Genomic DNA, 19,297 nt, shown 5'->3' with positions numbered 1-19,297 from the left:
CTATGCAGGGAATGTATTGAAATCTTTTGCACAACTTTACTCAGAATTTACACTCCCCACTAGATGTTTTTATCAATATCTCCAACTCGGACACGCTTTGCAGGCTCAGAGATAGAGAAGCTCCCTGACAGCGACTTCACCCCCCCGCACCTAACGGAGCTACTTCAAGGGAACTCCAGGAAGAAGCAGATTTCAAAAATATACTCAGTACTGTTGTCTTCCACCCAGGACGATGATTTGTTGAAATGTAGAGCTAAATTAGTCACTGACATTGGAGAGATTGAGGGTGGTGATCAATGAAATGACATGACATTGAAATTGATCCCTATGATTTCTATCTCAGCCTCCCATAGGTTATTGCAACTGTTTATTCTGAATAGAACCGGATGCCAACAAAACTACATACATGGGGCCTGAGGGCTTCACCCCTATGTCCAAAATGTAAAACTCAGCAAAGTGATTTCATTCACATTCTGTGTCGATGTCCAAAGCTCAGCAGGTATTGGGCTGAGGTCACACAGAATATCTCCTGGCTGGCGCAGGTACCGGTACCCTCCACCCCTCTGGTATGTCTATTGGGAGCGATTTAATGAGGAGATTTATCAGAGGGAAAATGTATATTATGATTTCTAAACTAGCTATAAGCTTTCTAGCTAGGTATAGTAGACACTGGATGGCATCTACTTTACCTACAGGGAAACAATGGATTGTATATGTAAATTCACTCCTGATTAGGGAACAACTGGCATATCTTCATAAGAATGCCATAACCAAATTTGAAATGATCTGGCAGCCATAGCAGGCTGATCCGGCTCTCGCACCCCCCCCCCCCCCCCACACACACACAACCACTAGTAATGGATAGACTATTGCGACTGTAAAAATTTGAAAAGTAAATGGAGAGGTTGGGGGAGAAGGGAGGAGAAAACAGTTGAACGTTTCAGTTTTGTTAAATACTTGGTTTAGCAAAACCCGTTGGCAAAAAGAAAGATAAAGAAAAAAAGATTGCTCTGATTTGCAGGTTGTCCAACCAAGTGCTAAATGTTTGCTTTAACAGTTGTAATGGCGCATTGCAACATATGTGGTCACATTTGAAGATATGTATAGTATGGTTTTGGCAGATTGTTACTGCATTTGGCCCTGTGTTTGCTATATGCCTGTATGATTATTTGCTGCACCAACAAATAAAGTTTTGATTAAAAATAAAGAATGCTTTCGATGGGACCCTCATCCTTTTTCTGGGGTTTCTTCTTTCCAGATTTCACCCATGTATTTTAGGACTTCCGCACTCTGGCTTCTTTTAGTAGAGTCAATGGCCAACAGATCGATAAACATCCTTCTTATCCCAGTGGGAACTTCTCTCCATGCTTCAGGAGGATTATCCACCTCAAAATTCTTCTGCCAGACAACAAAACTTTTAAATCCTTCGTCACCAGGAAGGGTGTCCTGCCATGGAAATGCTCCCGTGAGCAGAACGTAGATGGTGACACCAAACGCCCACACATCAAGGCTGCCATCTACGGCCAGTCCATCTGGAGGGGCAATTTCATACATCTCTGGAGCTCTGTAGGGTTTGCTTCCACACTTGGATCTAATCACTGTCCCTGTGACCTTAGCCAGGCCAAAGTCTGTGAGCTTTATGGAATGGAACCTCTGATCAAACACTAACACATTGTCTGGCTTCACATCCAGGTGTACTAGTCCTTTCTCCACCATGAACTCCAGAGCATTGGAGATCTGAACCGCACATCTTTTTACCGCATCTTCTGGAATTCCCACCTAAAAAGAGAAAATAAAATAAAATAACTAAGACGTCTGTTAACAAAAAACTATTTTAGATGTTAAATACAATAGAGAGAATATACAAAGAAATTCATAATATGTTTTCAGAAACAGTTAAAAGCATGGTTATAAATATACCTTACGTTTTAGATTAGAGATGGATAATATTGTCATATGTACAGTATGTATATACCTTTCCCATATCCACTTTCATCAACTGTCCCAGGGACCACTAATCATTTAGACAAAGTGATGGAGTTGTCATAACAAAAAGGTAAGTGTAAATTCTCCAACATGGACACCTGTACTTATGTCAACCAAGAGAGCTTCCTCTCACTTCCTGTTGGAATCTCTGGCACAGGAATTTAAGGAAAATTTCTACAAAAGGACTGGAAGGAGGTTTTACTTGTAACTCCTCATACTTTATGGCCAAATATGTTTTTCCAAGTTTTGTATAGAGTTACTTATATCTTAACATACTTACATATGGTACAATCAGAGAGAACAGATCACCAAGAGGTGCCAGTTCCTGGGTAAAGACGAAGCAGTTGATGGTGGTGAAGATGATCTCACAGCATCCGATGATGTTGGGATGAGAAGAAAGTAGGGATGAAACGCTGAACTCCCGTAGGAAAGACTTCCGACTGGTTCTACTTTTGTCCATGACTTTCAAAGCCATTCTTCGACCTGTGAAAAAAAAAGAAAAAAAAGTTAGATTAAGAATAAAGAGAATTTTAGCTGGCAATGTCTTATGTTCATTTGAAAATCTCAAACATTGTACTAAGATCAGCTGCATTTAAAGCTAAACATCAGCTTTACCAGCAGACAGTTGTACAGGAACCTCTCCTCTACTGAAATTGCAATTCTCTCAATGTGCTTTAGAAGCTTTAGCAAGCCAGACAGATCCAACCTCATTTCCTGGATGGAAGACATTTAGCATCATATCCTCCCCAGCCTGACTGCTCCTAACGCATTCCTTTCATTCATTGGATCTCTGTTTGCTTTAGTCCCGGTTCACACTGATGTGACAATCGCTCTGACTTTGGGTAACTTGTCACATCGGACCCCATTATGTGCGATGGAACTGTTCTAATTGATGCAACTTGAGTTTCTCCGTCTTAGAAAAAATGTTCCTGCACTACTTTTGGTCCAACTTTGGTATGACTTGCATTGACTTCTGTTAAAGAAGTCACATGCACGTCGTGCTAAAGTCACGCTGGGGTCTTACTTGGAAGTTGTGGGCAGTGTGAACCCGGATAAATCATTAGAATCAGCACCACATGTGATCTTGGACGGTCTGTATACAAATACAGCCTGTCTAGGTATTCACGTTCCTCTAGACAAATATGTACCCATCAAGACATTTTGATATTTGTATAACTGATCCCAGGAGTCAGCCCCATGCTTAGTTCCCTAAATAATTTTACCAACATGAATTCATATTTTAAGCTTTCTTAAATAAATATTTGTAGAAGGTTTTGAAATTGTGATTATATTAATTCACTGACCTGTTTTCCTGTCATTCGCCAGGAATACTTTTCCAAAGCTTCCTTCTCCCAGTTCCTTCACAATGATGAAGTGCTCCCGTACGTCTACCTGATGTAGTCTTTGTGAATGGAAGGAGATCATTCTGTCCAAAACACGTTTCACATCATGGGCACCGGAGTCCATTGTGTCCTGGAGAGCAAAAAGAGAACTTGTTACTTAATTCAAAAATGTGTTTTCTGTTTAAGAAAAACTTCATACATTTGTCAAATATAATTCATGTCACCTGTAGTTATATGACTATAAATATGAAATGCTCAATAGACCTTCACATCTATGTGAATAAAAAAATGGAACAAAAAGGTTTTCACACTAAAGTGAGAGCTCAAACACAATTAAAATGTTTGGAGTTCAGCTTGATGGCTTTTTAATATAACTCAAGGACCTAAATATCAAGCAAGGTTACAATTTTTTTCAATAGAAATAAGTTGGTCCACACTATCCCAGAAACACATTAGTAGTATAGGTACCTCATCCCCTAATGATTCTGCAAATATTGTATCCTAAAGTAGGAAGGAAGGGGAGCAGGGGATTTTTATACGGTACAGATTATAAAGAAACAAAGATTTCTTTTAAAAGAATTCATAACTTTAATATTTAGAAAATGTATTAAAAGTATCTTTTATAAAGACAGAAATAGCAAATACAATCATTATACAGACAATGCATGGCATAGAGTATAGAGGATCCTGAAAGTGTTAGTTGCTGAGACTGATCGTGCTTCCTCCCGACATGTTTCGCATTTGTGCTTCTTCAGGGGAGTATGCAACTAACAATAACATAAAGAGAAAGTTTAAGAGTGCAGAATGTACATATGTGCCGTACAATTAGATGCATATATAATACAGGACATTTTTATATAAAATTAGTCTCAGTGTGCTTGGTCCAAGGAGGTGCAGTGCTTACCCAGGTGAGTACATTCCAAGCATCGCAACACACAAACCAATAAATGGTGGAATAGATGGCAAGAGTTGTGGGACAGGATCAAGTGCTCAAGACACCCTAGCCCAATGCAGGGCATAGATGGAGGTAAACAGGCGCTACAGAGATCAAAAACAAAATTGGAAATAGATACTAAGTTTGCAAATTCAATGCAGACATTGAGAAGTGTTACATTGTAACAAAATGTAGGCAATATAGTTCCCTCAATTATATGAGGGAGTTGGGGCTGAAGAAAAAGCCTCCACATTAAGACAAAAAATACTGATTGTTAAAGAAGTAAAACAATTGATTGTGATTATAATTAGAATCAAGCCTGATTGATATATAAGTTGTAAGTAATAGCTGTTTCGAATATATAACTAATACGCTGTAAAGGAAAATAAAGTTGTTTTTACCTGCAGTGATAGTAAGAGATGAGAGAATTAGTTCCATGTAATGATATTGATGCAATACAAATGCAGCAAATCACGATGAACAAATCAATCGGCTCATTACAGTGTTTTTTGTAAGCTACAGAGTGCAGCGCTAAACTGCCACTCTAAGCTTACTGAACCTACAAGCAAATAAGAGGAAAAATAAGTAAGTATGTATGGATAAGAGAAGGTGTTACAGCAGTATAAAGTTAAACTAAGGAAGTATATTTACCAAACAAAAAATCAGCGTAGCAGCAAGTGTCTGCATTGAACCTGCAGTGCCAGTGAAATGACTGCGCTGCTTTTTAAATCCCCCATCCATCGAGCCGGCGTCTGACGTCACCGGCTCGATGCGGACAGCCATAGGGGGAGACAATGAGCATGTGCAAAGCCCGTCGAATCGACATCTAAACTACCATTCCCATAATGCCTCAGTGCTAACACTAGGTCCGTGTAGATGAATGCTGATGGAAATGGGGCTGCGCTGGCTCTCCGCCCTGAAGGGGGCGGGAAAAAAAAGACTAACACACAGGCAGATATAGCGGCGATTTTCATGGTTTCTAACCCAAAGGGGATTGCATGCCCATGTCCACCCCGAATCGGGGGCCACTTGGGGGAATAACCAAGCGGCGCCCTTGGGTGTCCATATGCCCTTGCATACTTGGAGCCAGGGGAGAAGAAAACAAAGGATCCAGTCCCATACCACAGAATAATAAGGCTTGGGAATGCGGTGCAAGGAAGAGGGGAAAAAGCAGAGCTCCTCAATGTAGATGGGACTCATAGAGAGCAACAGAGATCCCTAAATGCGCAAACCATGATACCCGTCTTGGGCCAAGCAAAACGAGACAACAAGAAACATTGTAGTACATGTAAAACAATAATGATTGGAATTAACATTGTTGATATCCAAAAATATTTTTTGAATATGACGTAGACATGGCAATGAAGAAAATAAAAGGAATAATAAAACATAACAAATTGGGAAGGGGGTAAGGGAGGGGAAGGAAAGGGAAGGGAAAAGGGGGAAGGATAAACAAAAAGGGGGAAAGATATCACTTCTCCATCTTGAAACCAGGCTCCACGGGGGCTCACAGCTGAGGCGGGAGGGTCCATGAAAAAGACAAACAAAAGTTAGCTATAAAAAAGATCTATAGCTTATATTTTCATTAAAGCCAGGATATTTTGTAGCTTTTAGGGTAAAGATCCACTTGGCTTCAGTTTGTAAAAGAAGCTTGTCCACTGAGCCACCTCGTGAGTTTAGAGGTATGTGGGCCAGGGCTGTAAATTGGATCCAGTTGGGATCGAATGCATGATGAATGCCAATATGCCTGCTTATGGCTGTAATTATTTTTTTATTGAGAATAGGTTTGATGTGGTCTTTTATACGAATAGAAAATAGTCTTTTGGTTTTACCAACGTAAAATCCTCCACAGCGGCATTGGGCTAAATATACAACGCCTGGAGTGGAACATGTGACGTGGAATTTTGGAACAAACAGACTGCCATTTGGTAGTCTGATCTTTCGAGAATTGTATATGTAGGGACACATGTCACATTGCCCGCATGAATAAGTACCAGGTTGTTTAAGTTTAGTTTCCCCTGAAGAGTCCTGAAAGTGGCTTCTGACTAAACTGTCCTTAAGTGATTGAGGTCTCATATAAGTGATTGAGGGTGCATCATTTATATACTGGTTGACAATGGGGTCAGCTTTTAGCAGCGGCCAAAACTTTTGGATTATGGCACGAAAAGAATGATGTTGGTTAGAGTATTTTGTAATAATGCGTACTTTATTATCCAAATTTTTTTGATTATTGGAGAAGAGAAGGGAAGTCCTGTCTTTGTTTTTTACTCTATTATATGACTTTTTCAAAGATACATGACTGTATCCACGTGCTCTAAGTCTTTTGTATAAGTCATTGGCTGCAAACTTGAAGTCCGAGTCAGTACTACAATTACGTTTGGCCCTTAAATATTGGCTATAAGGGATACTCTTGAGAAGAGGTTTTGGATGAAAGCTTGTCGCATGCAAGACCGTGTTGCCAGCAGTAGGCTTTCTATATAGGGCAGAATACAAATGTCCGGTGGCATTGATTTTAATAGTCAGATCCAAAAATTCTATAGAATTTTGACTGTAATTTAACGTAAATTTTAAATTGAATGGATTCACTGAAAGTAAATTAAAAAAAAAACAATAGATCTGATTCTGATCCTGACCAAAAAAATAAAATATCATGGATATACCTGTACCAGGCTATGATATTATTTAGAAAAGGAACAAGGTCTTCACGCGCGAAGGTGTCTTTTTCCCACCCCCCCCAGGTACAGGTTGGCATACGATGGGGCACATTTAGTCCCCATCGCAACCCCCTGCACCTGGAGGTAGTGGGATTGATTAAATTGAAATGCATTATGCTTTAAAATAAAATCCAATAGCTTCATAACAAATTCATTATAAGCAAAAAAGTTTGAGCCTCTTTCTTGCAGATAGGAGCGTATTATTTGTAAACCTTTGGTGTGTGGTATAGCATTATATAGACATTCCACGTCGATGGAGACCAGCCAGGACTGTGCCGGTAGGCTGATACCCTCAAGTATCTTTAAGAGATCGATGGTATCCTTCACATAAGAAAAAAGGGAAATGACATGCCGTGTGAGATGTTTATCTACGAGACTACTCGCATTTTCTGTCAAACTATCACAGCTGGAAATGATAGGGCGTCCTGGAGGGTCAGTTAGTGATTTGTGCACCTTAGAAAGGGCATAGAAAGTAGCCATTTTTGGATCTTTAGTATTTAAAAAGTTCCATGTGCCTTTATCTATGGTACCTGATTTGTATGCATTGAAAATGATCGAACGGTATTGTGTGTCAAAATGAGAAATTAGGGACACAGAAATTGGTCGATACCAATCGGAATTGTGAAGAATCTTATTACACATAGTGAGATATTGTGAGGTATTCATAATTACGATGTTTCCGCCTTTATCCGCAGGTTTTATAACTATATTTGGATTAGTTTTGAGTTGTTTTAGTGCCGTCAATTGGTCTTGCGTTAAATTATGTTTGTTGGTCGATGGGAAATGAGTCTGTTCGATTGCCTGACACACTTGTTGGGTAAAGGCCCAAATATTGGGATTTGTGTTGAGGAGTGGAAAAAATTTTGACTTAGGTTTAAACGTTTCTAGAGGGGGAAAAGAAACTGACTGCACCGACACGCCGATGGGAGAGGTAATCATCTCATCATCAGGGGGTACTTGACCCTCTTCCCATAAGTCCATCAAATTAGAGAGGGCTTGTTGGTCATCAATAATTGCCTCATTGGTGAGTTTTGATGTATTTGTTTGTACAGTAGATTGATTAGGCTTATGAAAAAGGGTTCTGAATATCAATTTTCGTGCGAATAAATGTATATCCTTTATCAAAGAAAATTTATCCGAGCTTGAATCGGGACAGAAGGTCAGTCCTAGTTTCAGAACATCAAGTTCATGGCTAGTAAGGGCATAAGAAGATAAATTGACGATAGACAATTCAGTCCCTGAGCTAGATTCTGGGTTAGTGGAAGGAGATTGAATTAAATATTGGGTAGTTGGGGAGATTCTTTCCCTAAAAAAAATAGGGGCGATTCGGAGGTCCGCCGGTAGGGGAGCACCACTAGGTGAAATGATAATGTCGTTAGTGTTGGTGGTGGGTAGGGATAATGTGAGAGGGGCTGATTTGGTGGAAGAGGACGTAAGGGTAGTGGACATCGAAGTATTACTGGAGGTGGAAATAGACAAGGATGTGTTAATAGGACAACTTTATTTTCCTTTACAGCGTATTAGTTATATATTCCAAACAGCTATTACTTACAACTTATATATCAATCAGGCTTGATTCTAATTATAATCACAATCAATTGTTTTACTTCTTTAACAATCAGTATTTTTTGTCTTAATGTGGAGGCTTTTTCTTCAGCCCCAACTCCCTCATATAATTGAGGGAACTATATTGCCTACATTTTGTTACAATGTAACACTTCTCAATGTCTGCATTGAATTTGCAAACTTAGTATCTATTTCCAATTTTGTTTTTGATCTCTGTAGCGCCTGTTTACCTCCATCTATGCCCTGCATTGGGCTAGGGTGTCTTGAGCACTTGATCCTGTCCCACAACTCTTGCCATCTATTCCACCATTTATTGGCTTGTGTGTTGCGATGCTTGGAATGTACTCACCTGGGTAAGCACTGCACCTCCTTGGACCAAGCACACTGAGACTAATTTTATATAAAAATGTCCTGTATTATATATGCATCTAATTGTACGGCACATATGTACATTCTGCACTCTTAAACTTTCTCTTTATGTTATTGTTAGTTGCATACTCCCCTGAAGAAGCACAAATGCGAAACATGTCGGGAGGAAGCACAATCAGTCTCAGCAACTAACACTTTCAGGATCCTCTATACTCTATGCCATGCATTGTCTGTATAATGATTGTATTTGCTATTTCTGTCTTTATAAAAGATACTTTTAATACATTTTCTAAATATTAAAGTTATGAATTCTTTTAAAAGAAATCTTTGTTTCTTTATAATCTGTACCGTATAAAAATCCCCTGCTCCCCTTCCTTCCTACTTTAGGATACAATATTTACAATTTTTTTCAAGTTCAGAAACAAATATTAAAGCCAAGACATATAGCAATGCATAAGTGGAAGGATATACAGTATCCGATAGTTACCAGACCAGTTGTGTGTTGGGGCCCTCATAATAACTGATGGTAAAAATACTAATTTAATTCCCAATTATCCCCAGGAAAGGAATGCAATACACATTGGCCGGCATTGATGGAAATGTGTATCTGCTGCCAGAAACATCTTGGTGATGCTCATATTTCTGGCAGACGCTGCCATGAAAAGACAAAACATACCATAAGGATGACCTACAAGAGATGACCGGCATAGCTGCTTGGCAACAAGAAAGTGGAGTTTCCAGTTTCCTTATATAAAGTCAAGAGGAGGAACACAGAGCTCAGCCAGGTAAGTGTAATTTTAATCAAAACTATCATGTAAAATGTGGAAAATGTTTGTTTCACCTTTTGGTGTCTGTTTTATGAAGCAGTAAACAGCGGTGATCCAGAGGATCCGTAAACCGTTTCTGAAATAGAAATAATCAGGGAAAAAATGTGTTTGAACATGTTCTCCCTCCGATGATCTCCACACACTGAGAATCCTCATTGACTGACACAGAAATGGACAGTTTATGAAGCTGTGATCTGAGCACTTCACTGGTGATCTGTGTCAGAAGTCACTCTCCCCGATTCACCAACTCAGAGGTGGAGAATCGGGGAGTGAAGACAGAATCCCGGGGGATCTGAGGAGGAAAGAGGAAGATTATTAACTTCTACCTCGATCAGACTCGCAAAGACAGTAACCATGCCCCCCCCCGTTGTTTATATATATATATATATATATATATATTTATATATTTATATTGTAGATCGCTTCCCTCCGAAGGAGAAGTGATCTACAAAGCTTCATAAACAGGCACACAGAGGAGAAAGATCTCTGAGAATGCTGGAGATTGAAGCAGTGAATTTTTTTCTACTCAATGGAAGACGGCAGTGGCCATGCTAAAGGCCATCAGAAGATATTACTGACACTTCCTTAAAGGAGTTGTAAGCCTGCTAAATCTGCTATGCATTAAGGCAGGGGTCTCAAACTGGCGGCCCTCCAGCTGTTGCAAAACTACAAGTCCCATCATGCCTTTGCCTGTGGGAGTCATGTTTGTAATTGTCAGCCTTGCAATGCCTCATGGGACTTGTAGTTTTGCAACAGCTGGAGGGCCACTAGTTTGAGACCCCTGCATTAAGGTGAAAAATCATCTGATGGTTACAGGCCCCCAGTTTTCTTACCTGAGCCCTCCAAAAGTCCTGCGTCAAGAACGTGCTGGCTTCTCAGCTCTTCTCCACCCGGTCTTCTCAGCTCTTCATTGGACAGATTGGTAGCTGCACAGCCATTTGCTCACGTTATTGTCAATTAAATCCAAATGACCCGGGGCTCGGGATCAAGACATACACTCTGTGTCTGTGGACACAAAGTGTATGAAATGGGAGCATGCCCGCAAGGTAACTTCCTGGGGATAGAGCTTCCCAAGGGGGTTATCTATTGCGAGGAGGAGCGTGGGACCCCAGAACAGCAGCATCGGGGCCATTCTGTGCAAAATGAACTGCACAGTGGAGGTAAGTATATGTGTGTTACATCAGTAGATGTACACAGGTTCATTTACAGTCATTTCTAGGCAGTTGAGCTGAAAGAAAACAAATTAGTTCAAATGCTGAGTTTAGAGGCATTTCAAGAGCCAAAGGCCTCTAAATGCCGTATCTCACATGTAGCCATGTGTCGTTTGCAGGCATTGTTAATTGTTGGCTAGTTTGAAAAACCAAAAAAAATTTTTTTATATATATAATATATATATATATATATATATAATTTTATTTCTAACGCTTCTAAGCGCAATCATGGCAAAACGGACAGTTTAAACATGGGTTACTATCTGTCAAGTTAAATTGTTCAGAAGAGGTTATAAAAACATTTCGTGTACATTAAACCTTAATCATTTTCAAGGCATTGTTGTTTTTTTTGTACAGATTGGAATATACATGTAAGAGGAGCCTTAGATGAATTATACATCACTTGGCCACCAAAACACATGCATTTTCCTTCATATTACATCACATAAATTACAGTCTCAATTTTTATTACATATCTTGTATTTCTAATAACTTTTTTCATCAGACTGATCATGGCAAGCCTCCGATGTCTATCCTGTCTTCTGTATACATTGTATTACATATTATGCTGTCCTGAACCTCAACCCAGTGCCCATTTTCTCAGTTATTCATATATAGGCTTTTTATATATTTATTACATACCTCATACATCTCTGGAGAATTACTATCAACATGTTCATGAAAATATAAAGTTCCATTGATTGGGTTGGATGAAAGTGACCTTACCTTAATGTGGTGGGGATTAAGCTGTGATGAAGTTGGATTTGTTTTTCTGAATATTCTTTTCCTCTGCAGATAAACACCGGAAAACGTCACCAAATCTCCAGCTAGACTGTAAAAGTTGAGTATACCGGAATCTCAGGAGGGACAGTCCCGCTTTATACAAGGGAGATGGGCGGGGAAGGCAGAGAATGAAGGATTTCCATTGGCTGACTTCTTATGTAAATGATGTGTAAATAACCCCACATTGTTCTTGGCAATTTGCATATAAAGAGGTTTTCTAGAGAACAAGTGATGAGATTAAACACGCTGAAACCCAAATTCTTTCATTGTAAAACTTTGTACAACCTAAAAAAAAAAAGTAAGTTTCTAATGTTGCGATATGTTTAGTTTATATATATATATATATGTATATATATATATATATATATATATATATATATATATATATATGTATATGTGTGTATATATATATATGTATATGTGTATATATATATATATATATATATATATATATATATGTATGTATATGTGTGTGTATATATATATATATATATATATATATATATATATATATATATATATATATATATATATATATATATATATATATATATGTGTGTGTGTGTGTGTGTGTGTGTGTGTGTGTGTGTGTGTGTGTGTGTATATATATATATATATATATATATATATATATATATATATATATATATGTATATGTATATGTATATGTATATGTATATGTATATGTGTATATGTATATGTGTATATGTATATGTGTATATATATATATATATATATATATGTGTGTGTATATGTGTATGTATATATATGCAAGTCTAGTTTGAGTAATTAATACATGATGGAGTACTAACCAGATATTTATTTAGAAAAAAAAATGTAACGTTGGCCGTAATTAGGTCTTAGTTCTAATAATAATATGTACCAATGGGTTTAGTTAAAAAGGTACTTTTTGGGAAAAAAAAAAAAAACATATTTACATGAAGATTAAAAGGACCTGTCAGGATTGGACTATTGCAGCTGCCATGTCTGGACTTATTTCTAGAGATTTAATCTAAAAAATATACTGATCATGTCTTCACTATCATACTGACGTGATGTTTGGGGTGAATGACAAATGAAGTATTGAGACAAGGATGCCAAATTGGTAGATCATGCCTTCAAAAACAATGAACTTTTTAAAAATGTTGCTGCTTCCGAATACTAAAAAAAAAAATCATCATACATGGAAAACCACTACAGAATGGCCTTATTGGCAAAGACTCTTAATAACTTTAACTGCTGGAAACTTAATTCCCATGAGAAGAGAACTAGTCTACATCAGCTTTACACATCCAGGGTTCCATGTATCTATAAGGTTCCTCCAGAGGTTGCTAGGGGTTCCTTAACCAAAAAGTATTTTATTTTTCCACAAAGTATTTTTGATTGGAGAAAAATAAATTGTGTTTACAATTCGGTATATTTAGCATAACAATATGGGGTATTAACGTTGATGGAGAAAGGTAACAAAATAAGCCAAGCTGTTAGCGACTCATAGGTTATCACTTAAGTACTGAAGAATGACAAAATTCCGTCATTACATTAACAGATTTTTAAATCTTGTCTAACTAAAAACTAGGAGAGGCCAAGGCCAACCGACATAACTTAAATAGGATTCAATCCACTGAGACAAATATCAAACAAGTCTAACGATGATGATAATGGTGTTGGCACATTAATTTTCTGCTACGTAGTTTTAGTTCCTAGTCGATTATTGTGGATTATCGGGTATGGTCATGTATGTACATAGAAGAAGAAATCAAGAGGAAAAAGTACAACTGAGATTGTGTTATCTGCTAAAAACGCCCCTTTTGGTTTTGCTAAAAATATTCAACAATGAATATCTACAGAATACAGAGAGAACTTTCACACCCAGCACATAACTTATCACCTCAATGGTGAATTGATATGGTAAAGAGGAGGTAGAATCCCTGGCTGGGGTGTGGCTGCCAATACTGTTCCCTTCACAATGACCGTGTTTATGGAAGCCAACCTCCATTGTTGGGTCTGGTGGGGTCCATCTGTGATCCTCAGGGAATGCCAAATTTACATGATCAACTCAGGATAGGAAGGGCCCTACAAAGTCCATATTTGTGCATCTCATTATATAGTCCATCACTTCCTCTGGCTATAAGAAGTCTATAATAATAAGGCAATTGAGTCTTAATTCAGAACAGTACAATATTAAAGTGCCTAATTCTGATATGATCATGTTGTTCCAACTTCATGCACATTGTTCCATGGTGATTTTATTATAGTACAGCAAATTCAGTGAAGACCTGAGTAAGCTTTCCTGGCTTATACTTTTATAAGGGTGGTCACAGAATTCCTGAGGAGTTCTTTAAAGACATACTGTAAGAATTTCAAGATAAGCATCACTTTGAATGCAGAATATTGTGAATGATAAGGATTTGTATAGAGATTAAAGGGAACTAAATACAAGGGCCCCCAGGGCTCTTTCCATAATGGGAACGTATGTACATCATATTAGCACATTATGGCAGACCTCATCTCATGCAACCCCCATGTTCTACCTAGTTGATCCATTGGCACCTCCTCCTGGTTTTCTGGGTCCAGAGGCTTTAGCTGTCTCTATTGGCTGACCAGGTGTGATATAATTATGTCCCAGCACTTAGCCATGTCATGTAGAGAGTTTGCATGTCAAACTGCTTTGTGTGACAGTCAGTCAGTGTACAATTAGGAAAAAAATAAAAATAAATAGTAGGCAAACAAAGAACTTCCACTGTATGGAGTCTCTTCTGCCATAACAACCTACCTGCTAGCAATTAAAAAAAAAAAAAAAAGTGTTTTTGTTACATTTTAATCTTACAAAAATGATCGGATGTACAAGAAACGAGACACAATTGCTCTTTATAGATAATCAGATTGCATCTTTATTGATTTTGCTTTAGCTCACCTCAACCCAACTGGGATTGGATTCATTACTAAAAATACTTTTTGGTTTTGCTTCAAACTTTTAACAATGACTCTCTATATTCTGCAGCTAGATAGAGAAATGTTACACTCAGGACAGGACTGATTATCTGATGGTGATGGGATTGTGAATTGATATGGTAAAGAGGAGGTAGAATGCCTGGCTGAGGTGTGGCTTCTCCTACTGTTTCCATCACAATGACCATGTCTATGGAAGCCATCCTCCATTGTTGGGACTAGTAGGGTCCATCTGTGACACTCAGGAAATGCCAAATTTACTTGATAATCTCAGGATAGGAAGGGACCTCTATAGTCTATATTTTTGGATCTCATTATATGGTCCAACACTTGCTCTGGATATAAGAAGTCTAATATTGTACTGTTCTGAATTAAGACACATGCATTTTCTTCTTATTATGAAGTCCATAATTCTGATTTGATCACGTTGCACCAGCTTCATCCAGAACATCTTTCCATGGTGATTTATTATGGCACATCTGACTCAATAAAAGCCTTTGAGTAAGCTTTCCTGGTTTTCCAAAGTTATACTTTATTAGGCTGATCACACACAAAAAAATAAAAGTATTCCTCCGGAAATATGTGCATTAAGATATAAAAGGTTCAAGATTAGTATCAGTTGGAATGCAGAGTATTGTGTATGTTTGTCGTTGTAGATGTACTGAGACAGTATCATGTCACATTTCCACATTTAGCAATTTGGATGGTTATAACGTTCTGCCATTTTCTACCACACCATCTTTCTTCATCAATCCTCATGTGCCTGCAAATACCTTCTGCCGATTTACCACTGTGGGTGTATGACCCTTCCAGTCTCCATTGGGGATCTTCTTACCCCCCAAATAATTATCCTGGAATCTGTTTCCAGTTCTGAAAACCCTGAAGTCTTGCTTGGTGCTGCACATCTGTGCACAGAGGTTCCACCAAAAACTCAATGTTTTTACATTCAACCCATTCAACCCAAATTTCTTCACCACTAGCATCTTTGTTTTGTCAGAGCAGGTTTATATATCACATTATGATTGTGGCACAATGCTGCCAATTTGGTTCTAGCCTCCATAGAATCAAATCTATAATGAATTCTTTTTGAATGATATTTTAGAATCCTACTGTGATATGTTTCTATAACACCGGTCTGACAAAAAAAAGTGAGATGTTTCATGTCCTTTTCCAATTGGGCATCCATTACAATTGTGACTGCATGAAATGCAGATGTGTTTTTGTGGTTAACCAGGGAACGGTCGAAGAATCACCATGTATTTCATTGTGTAAGCATGTGTGCTCTATATCTCCAATTTTCCTTACATGGACATTTACTACATGATGTAGCAGAGACTCCCAAAGTTCTTTAAAAACATCCTACTTTCCTTCACAAGCTCTGCTACACCAATAGAAATGGTTTAGTATGGGTCCAATCCAGGGCAAAATCGGATGATTTATTTTTATTTTTTTGAAAACTTGCATACATTTTCTCTCTCAATTTTTCATATAATACCAAATGTCAAATTGATTAACCTTTTCATATTTTGGCATTGTTCATTTTTTTAATGTCTGTGTGTTGATCTGTTCCCACAAATTGAATATCTACATTTTTGCTAATTATGTGATCTAGACTTGTTATAAAACCAAATTTCTCCATAGCAACTAACAAAGTTGTTTGTGACACCTGCACTAACTCAAAGTCCACCATTTTTTGGGAAAAGAGATCCATGAAATTATAGGTGGAATATTTAGCCCAAAAAAAAACGGGGTTGTCGCATTGACCATCCCCTACCAGAAATAACAACAACAGTTTGCCAGACAATTATTTTATAACATTGGTATTATTGAAGTCAATTGCTGGAAAAATATATTGATTTTGAGCTCTATTATATGATGAATGCCCAAATATCTCAATGCCGCAAAGATCGGATATTTCTTGTACTTTAGCATAACTGCCCTCCACATACACATATTGCACCGGAGAGCAAAATATTACCCGTTGCGTAATGTTTAATTTTTGGCTGGCTAACCCACAACTTACAGCGATGGAAACCAGCACAGGTGGAATAGACTGAAAAAAGTGTGCCAATTATTTGTTTCTCTATTTTGGTCATTTTAGAAATAAATTCTTGCTCTGGACATCACATATAAAGCAATTTATCCAGGCTACTTTCAAAAACAATACATTTAGTTTTTTACCAAATCGAGAGGATAAGGCAGTGTTTCTTCCCGCTGTCTTTCTTCTACACTTTCACATAAACTAATATCACTTTTTTGTGGTGTATCCGAATCAGATTCTTGAAAACTTGGGTCCCCATAATACGCAAATTTTCCGTTTGGTTCCAATTTCTGGACTTTCAATATCTAGCTGAAAAAGTTATTTGACTTTTGTGTTTTGAAAACAAGTGGGCAGGACAGATGGTGAAGGTGATGGTGGCATCAATGGTTGAGCTTCTGATGTCGATTGTGTGTTTAGATTATTAGTATGACTTATTGGTGTTGACACCTGAAGGGGTGTCATTAAACCTTCATCAGAACTGCGATAGGAATGATCCAAAGTTCTAGATCTTGCAGTCACTCATTTTGAATAACTTTCTTTGGATTCACCCATGGCTAAATTGGAAAGGCCTGTTTGTGTGCCAGCATCGTACATGTGTACATTGTGTTAGTTGATGACATTGGCATGTACATCTTGTGCTGCTTAACGATGATTTTGAAGTTCCCGCTGTCATGGAATCCAATATGATCATTTTGTCTAGTCTGTATTTCCATTTATTTCCTGAATATTTCTATTGAGAGGTTTCCGTAAAAATTGTTAGCATTGAATCTGGTTTTTGTTTTCTTTGCGTTGCCTGCAAAAAACAAGCACTGTTGAAATGTATTGAAAAAATTTGATACAAATTGCCACAGAAGTCTTCTTTTATTAATGGTATGATGGCGTTGATCATTCCCGGCTCCATTCCAGGCTCCATGCCAGCATTTTTCAACCAAATTTTAATTTGTTGGCTATCCTTTGGAAAGGTATAGTAATTAATATTGGATGGAATTTTTTTTATTTTTTGAACCACTGTTGTGGCTGCAAACTTGTGCAAAGCAGTTAGGCATTTCTATTGGATAAATAAAAGTAAAATAAGTGCATGCAACATTAAAAAATGTATTGCTATGGTATATCTGATAAACATCAAATTAATAAATAAAAAATTAAGTAAAAACAAATATCCGATTTAGTTAAAAAATCTAACTTCTAAATGTATTGATTTTTGGAAAATGAAATATTATATGTTAAATTAAAAATATATAAATAAAATTACTTATCCCATTAAAAATATATGAAATGTGATATTACATGTATTTTATAATTTAAAAAATGATAAATAAAATTAAAATCTATAAATAATATTAAATGCATAATAAAAAAAAATCTATTTTAAAAAGAATATATTTAATTATTTACATTTAAACATTAATATAGTTAATGCAACCAGAAATAAAGCAAATAATAAAAATAATGCATTCAATAATTAAAATTTTAGAAATGTGTACAACAAACAGCAGGGGTCTTGTTCAACCCCTGGGGATAGTCCAGACTTGTCATCTAAGAAAATATAAATAAATATTGTTGGAGCAAGATGAAGAAATCATCCAAATCATCCATTCAACTTTATGAGATGAAAGGGAAGGACGCATAACGCAAAGTATGTGTGCATAAAATGTGACGGTGCCATGTTCGCAATAGTTTAATGACTTTATGAAAGATGTGCTATTTTACTCTCAATAATGTTGTGGCGGAGTAAATTTCTTTAGAGATTCCCCAAGAAAGTCACATACCTGACAAAAAGTTGATCCTGTGTGATGTTTCAGACGAGCCATCACTCACCAATTCTTGGTTACCCAATGTCTACCTCGGCACTAATATGTAAGGAAAATTCATCATCAAACAAGATTGGTGCCTCTGACGTGTTGTCCTTCTTCTGTGGCTCTGGAATGATCTCAGACTGAGATCCAGAAGGGTTTGTGGTCAGAAGGTAAGACAAGGAGCTGATTGATGATGAGATGGAAACACTGCTCTGTGACGTGTTCAGGTGGGAAGACAATGTTGCCTCGGACTGGACTGAAGAAAATCCTTTCAATGGAATCCCCCTCCTCTTGTATTAAAGTCACCTCTGGAGTTTCTTCTTTCCAGCTTTCACTCAGGTATTTCAGGACTTCCGAAGTTTTACTTCTTTTGGTGCGATTAATTGCCACAAGATCAATAAACATTCTTTGTATCACAGCAGGAACCTTTTTCCATGCTTCTGGAGGATTAACCTCCTGGAAATCATTTTGCCAGTCAACATGCTGTTTATATCTGTCATCATCAAACATGGCCACCTGCCATGGAAACTCTCCTGTGAGTAGGCAGTAGATGATGACACCAAACGCCCACACATCAAGGCCACCATCTACAACGCGTCCATCTGAAATGGACAGGTTAAACATCTCTGGGGCCATGTAGGATTGGCTTCCACACTTTGCTCTAATCATTGTCCCTGTGACCTTTAGTGAGGCCAAAGTCTGTGATCTTAACACAATGGCAGTCTTGGTCAAACACCAGATCATTTTCTGGCTTGAGGTCCATGTGTACAAGTCCTTT

General features: G+C 37.6%; 1 protein-coding gene across 1 annotated transcript; it reads right to left on the bottom strand.

Moving 5' to 3' along the window:
* Nucleotides 1-1,227: 1,227 nt before the first annotated feature.
* Nucleotides 1,228-18,534, bottom strand: LOC143998007 (serine/threonine-protein kinase SBK1-like). Its single transcript, XM_077493802.1, has 4 exons — nt 18,493-18,534; nt 3,291-3,459; nt 2,267-2,469; nt 1,228-1,779 (listed from the first exon to the last, which is right to left on the bottom strand). Exons 1-4 carry the CDS (start codon nt 18,532-18,534, stop codon nt 1,228-1,230), a joined length of 966 nt encoding a protein of 321 aa, XP_077349928.1.
* Nucleotides 18,535-19,297: the final 763 nt, after the last annotated feature.

Source organism: Lithobates pipiens, unplaced genomic scaffold (genome assembly GCF_037356315.1).
Source record: "Lithobates pipiens isolate NorthernLeopardFrog02 unplaced genomic scaffold, aLitPip1_a1.2 Scaffold_19, whole genome shotgun sequence".
Classification (NCBI taxonomy): Eukaryota; Metazoa; Chordata; class Amphibia; order Anura; family Ranidae; genus Lithobates; species Lithobates pipiens.
Note: the sequence above shows the minus strand (reverse complement) of the source record. Positions and strands in the feature narration are given on the sequence as shown.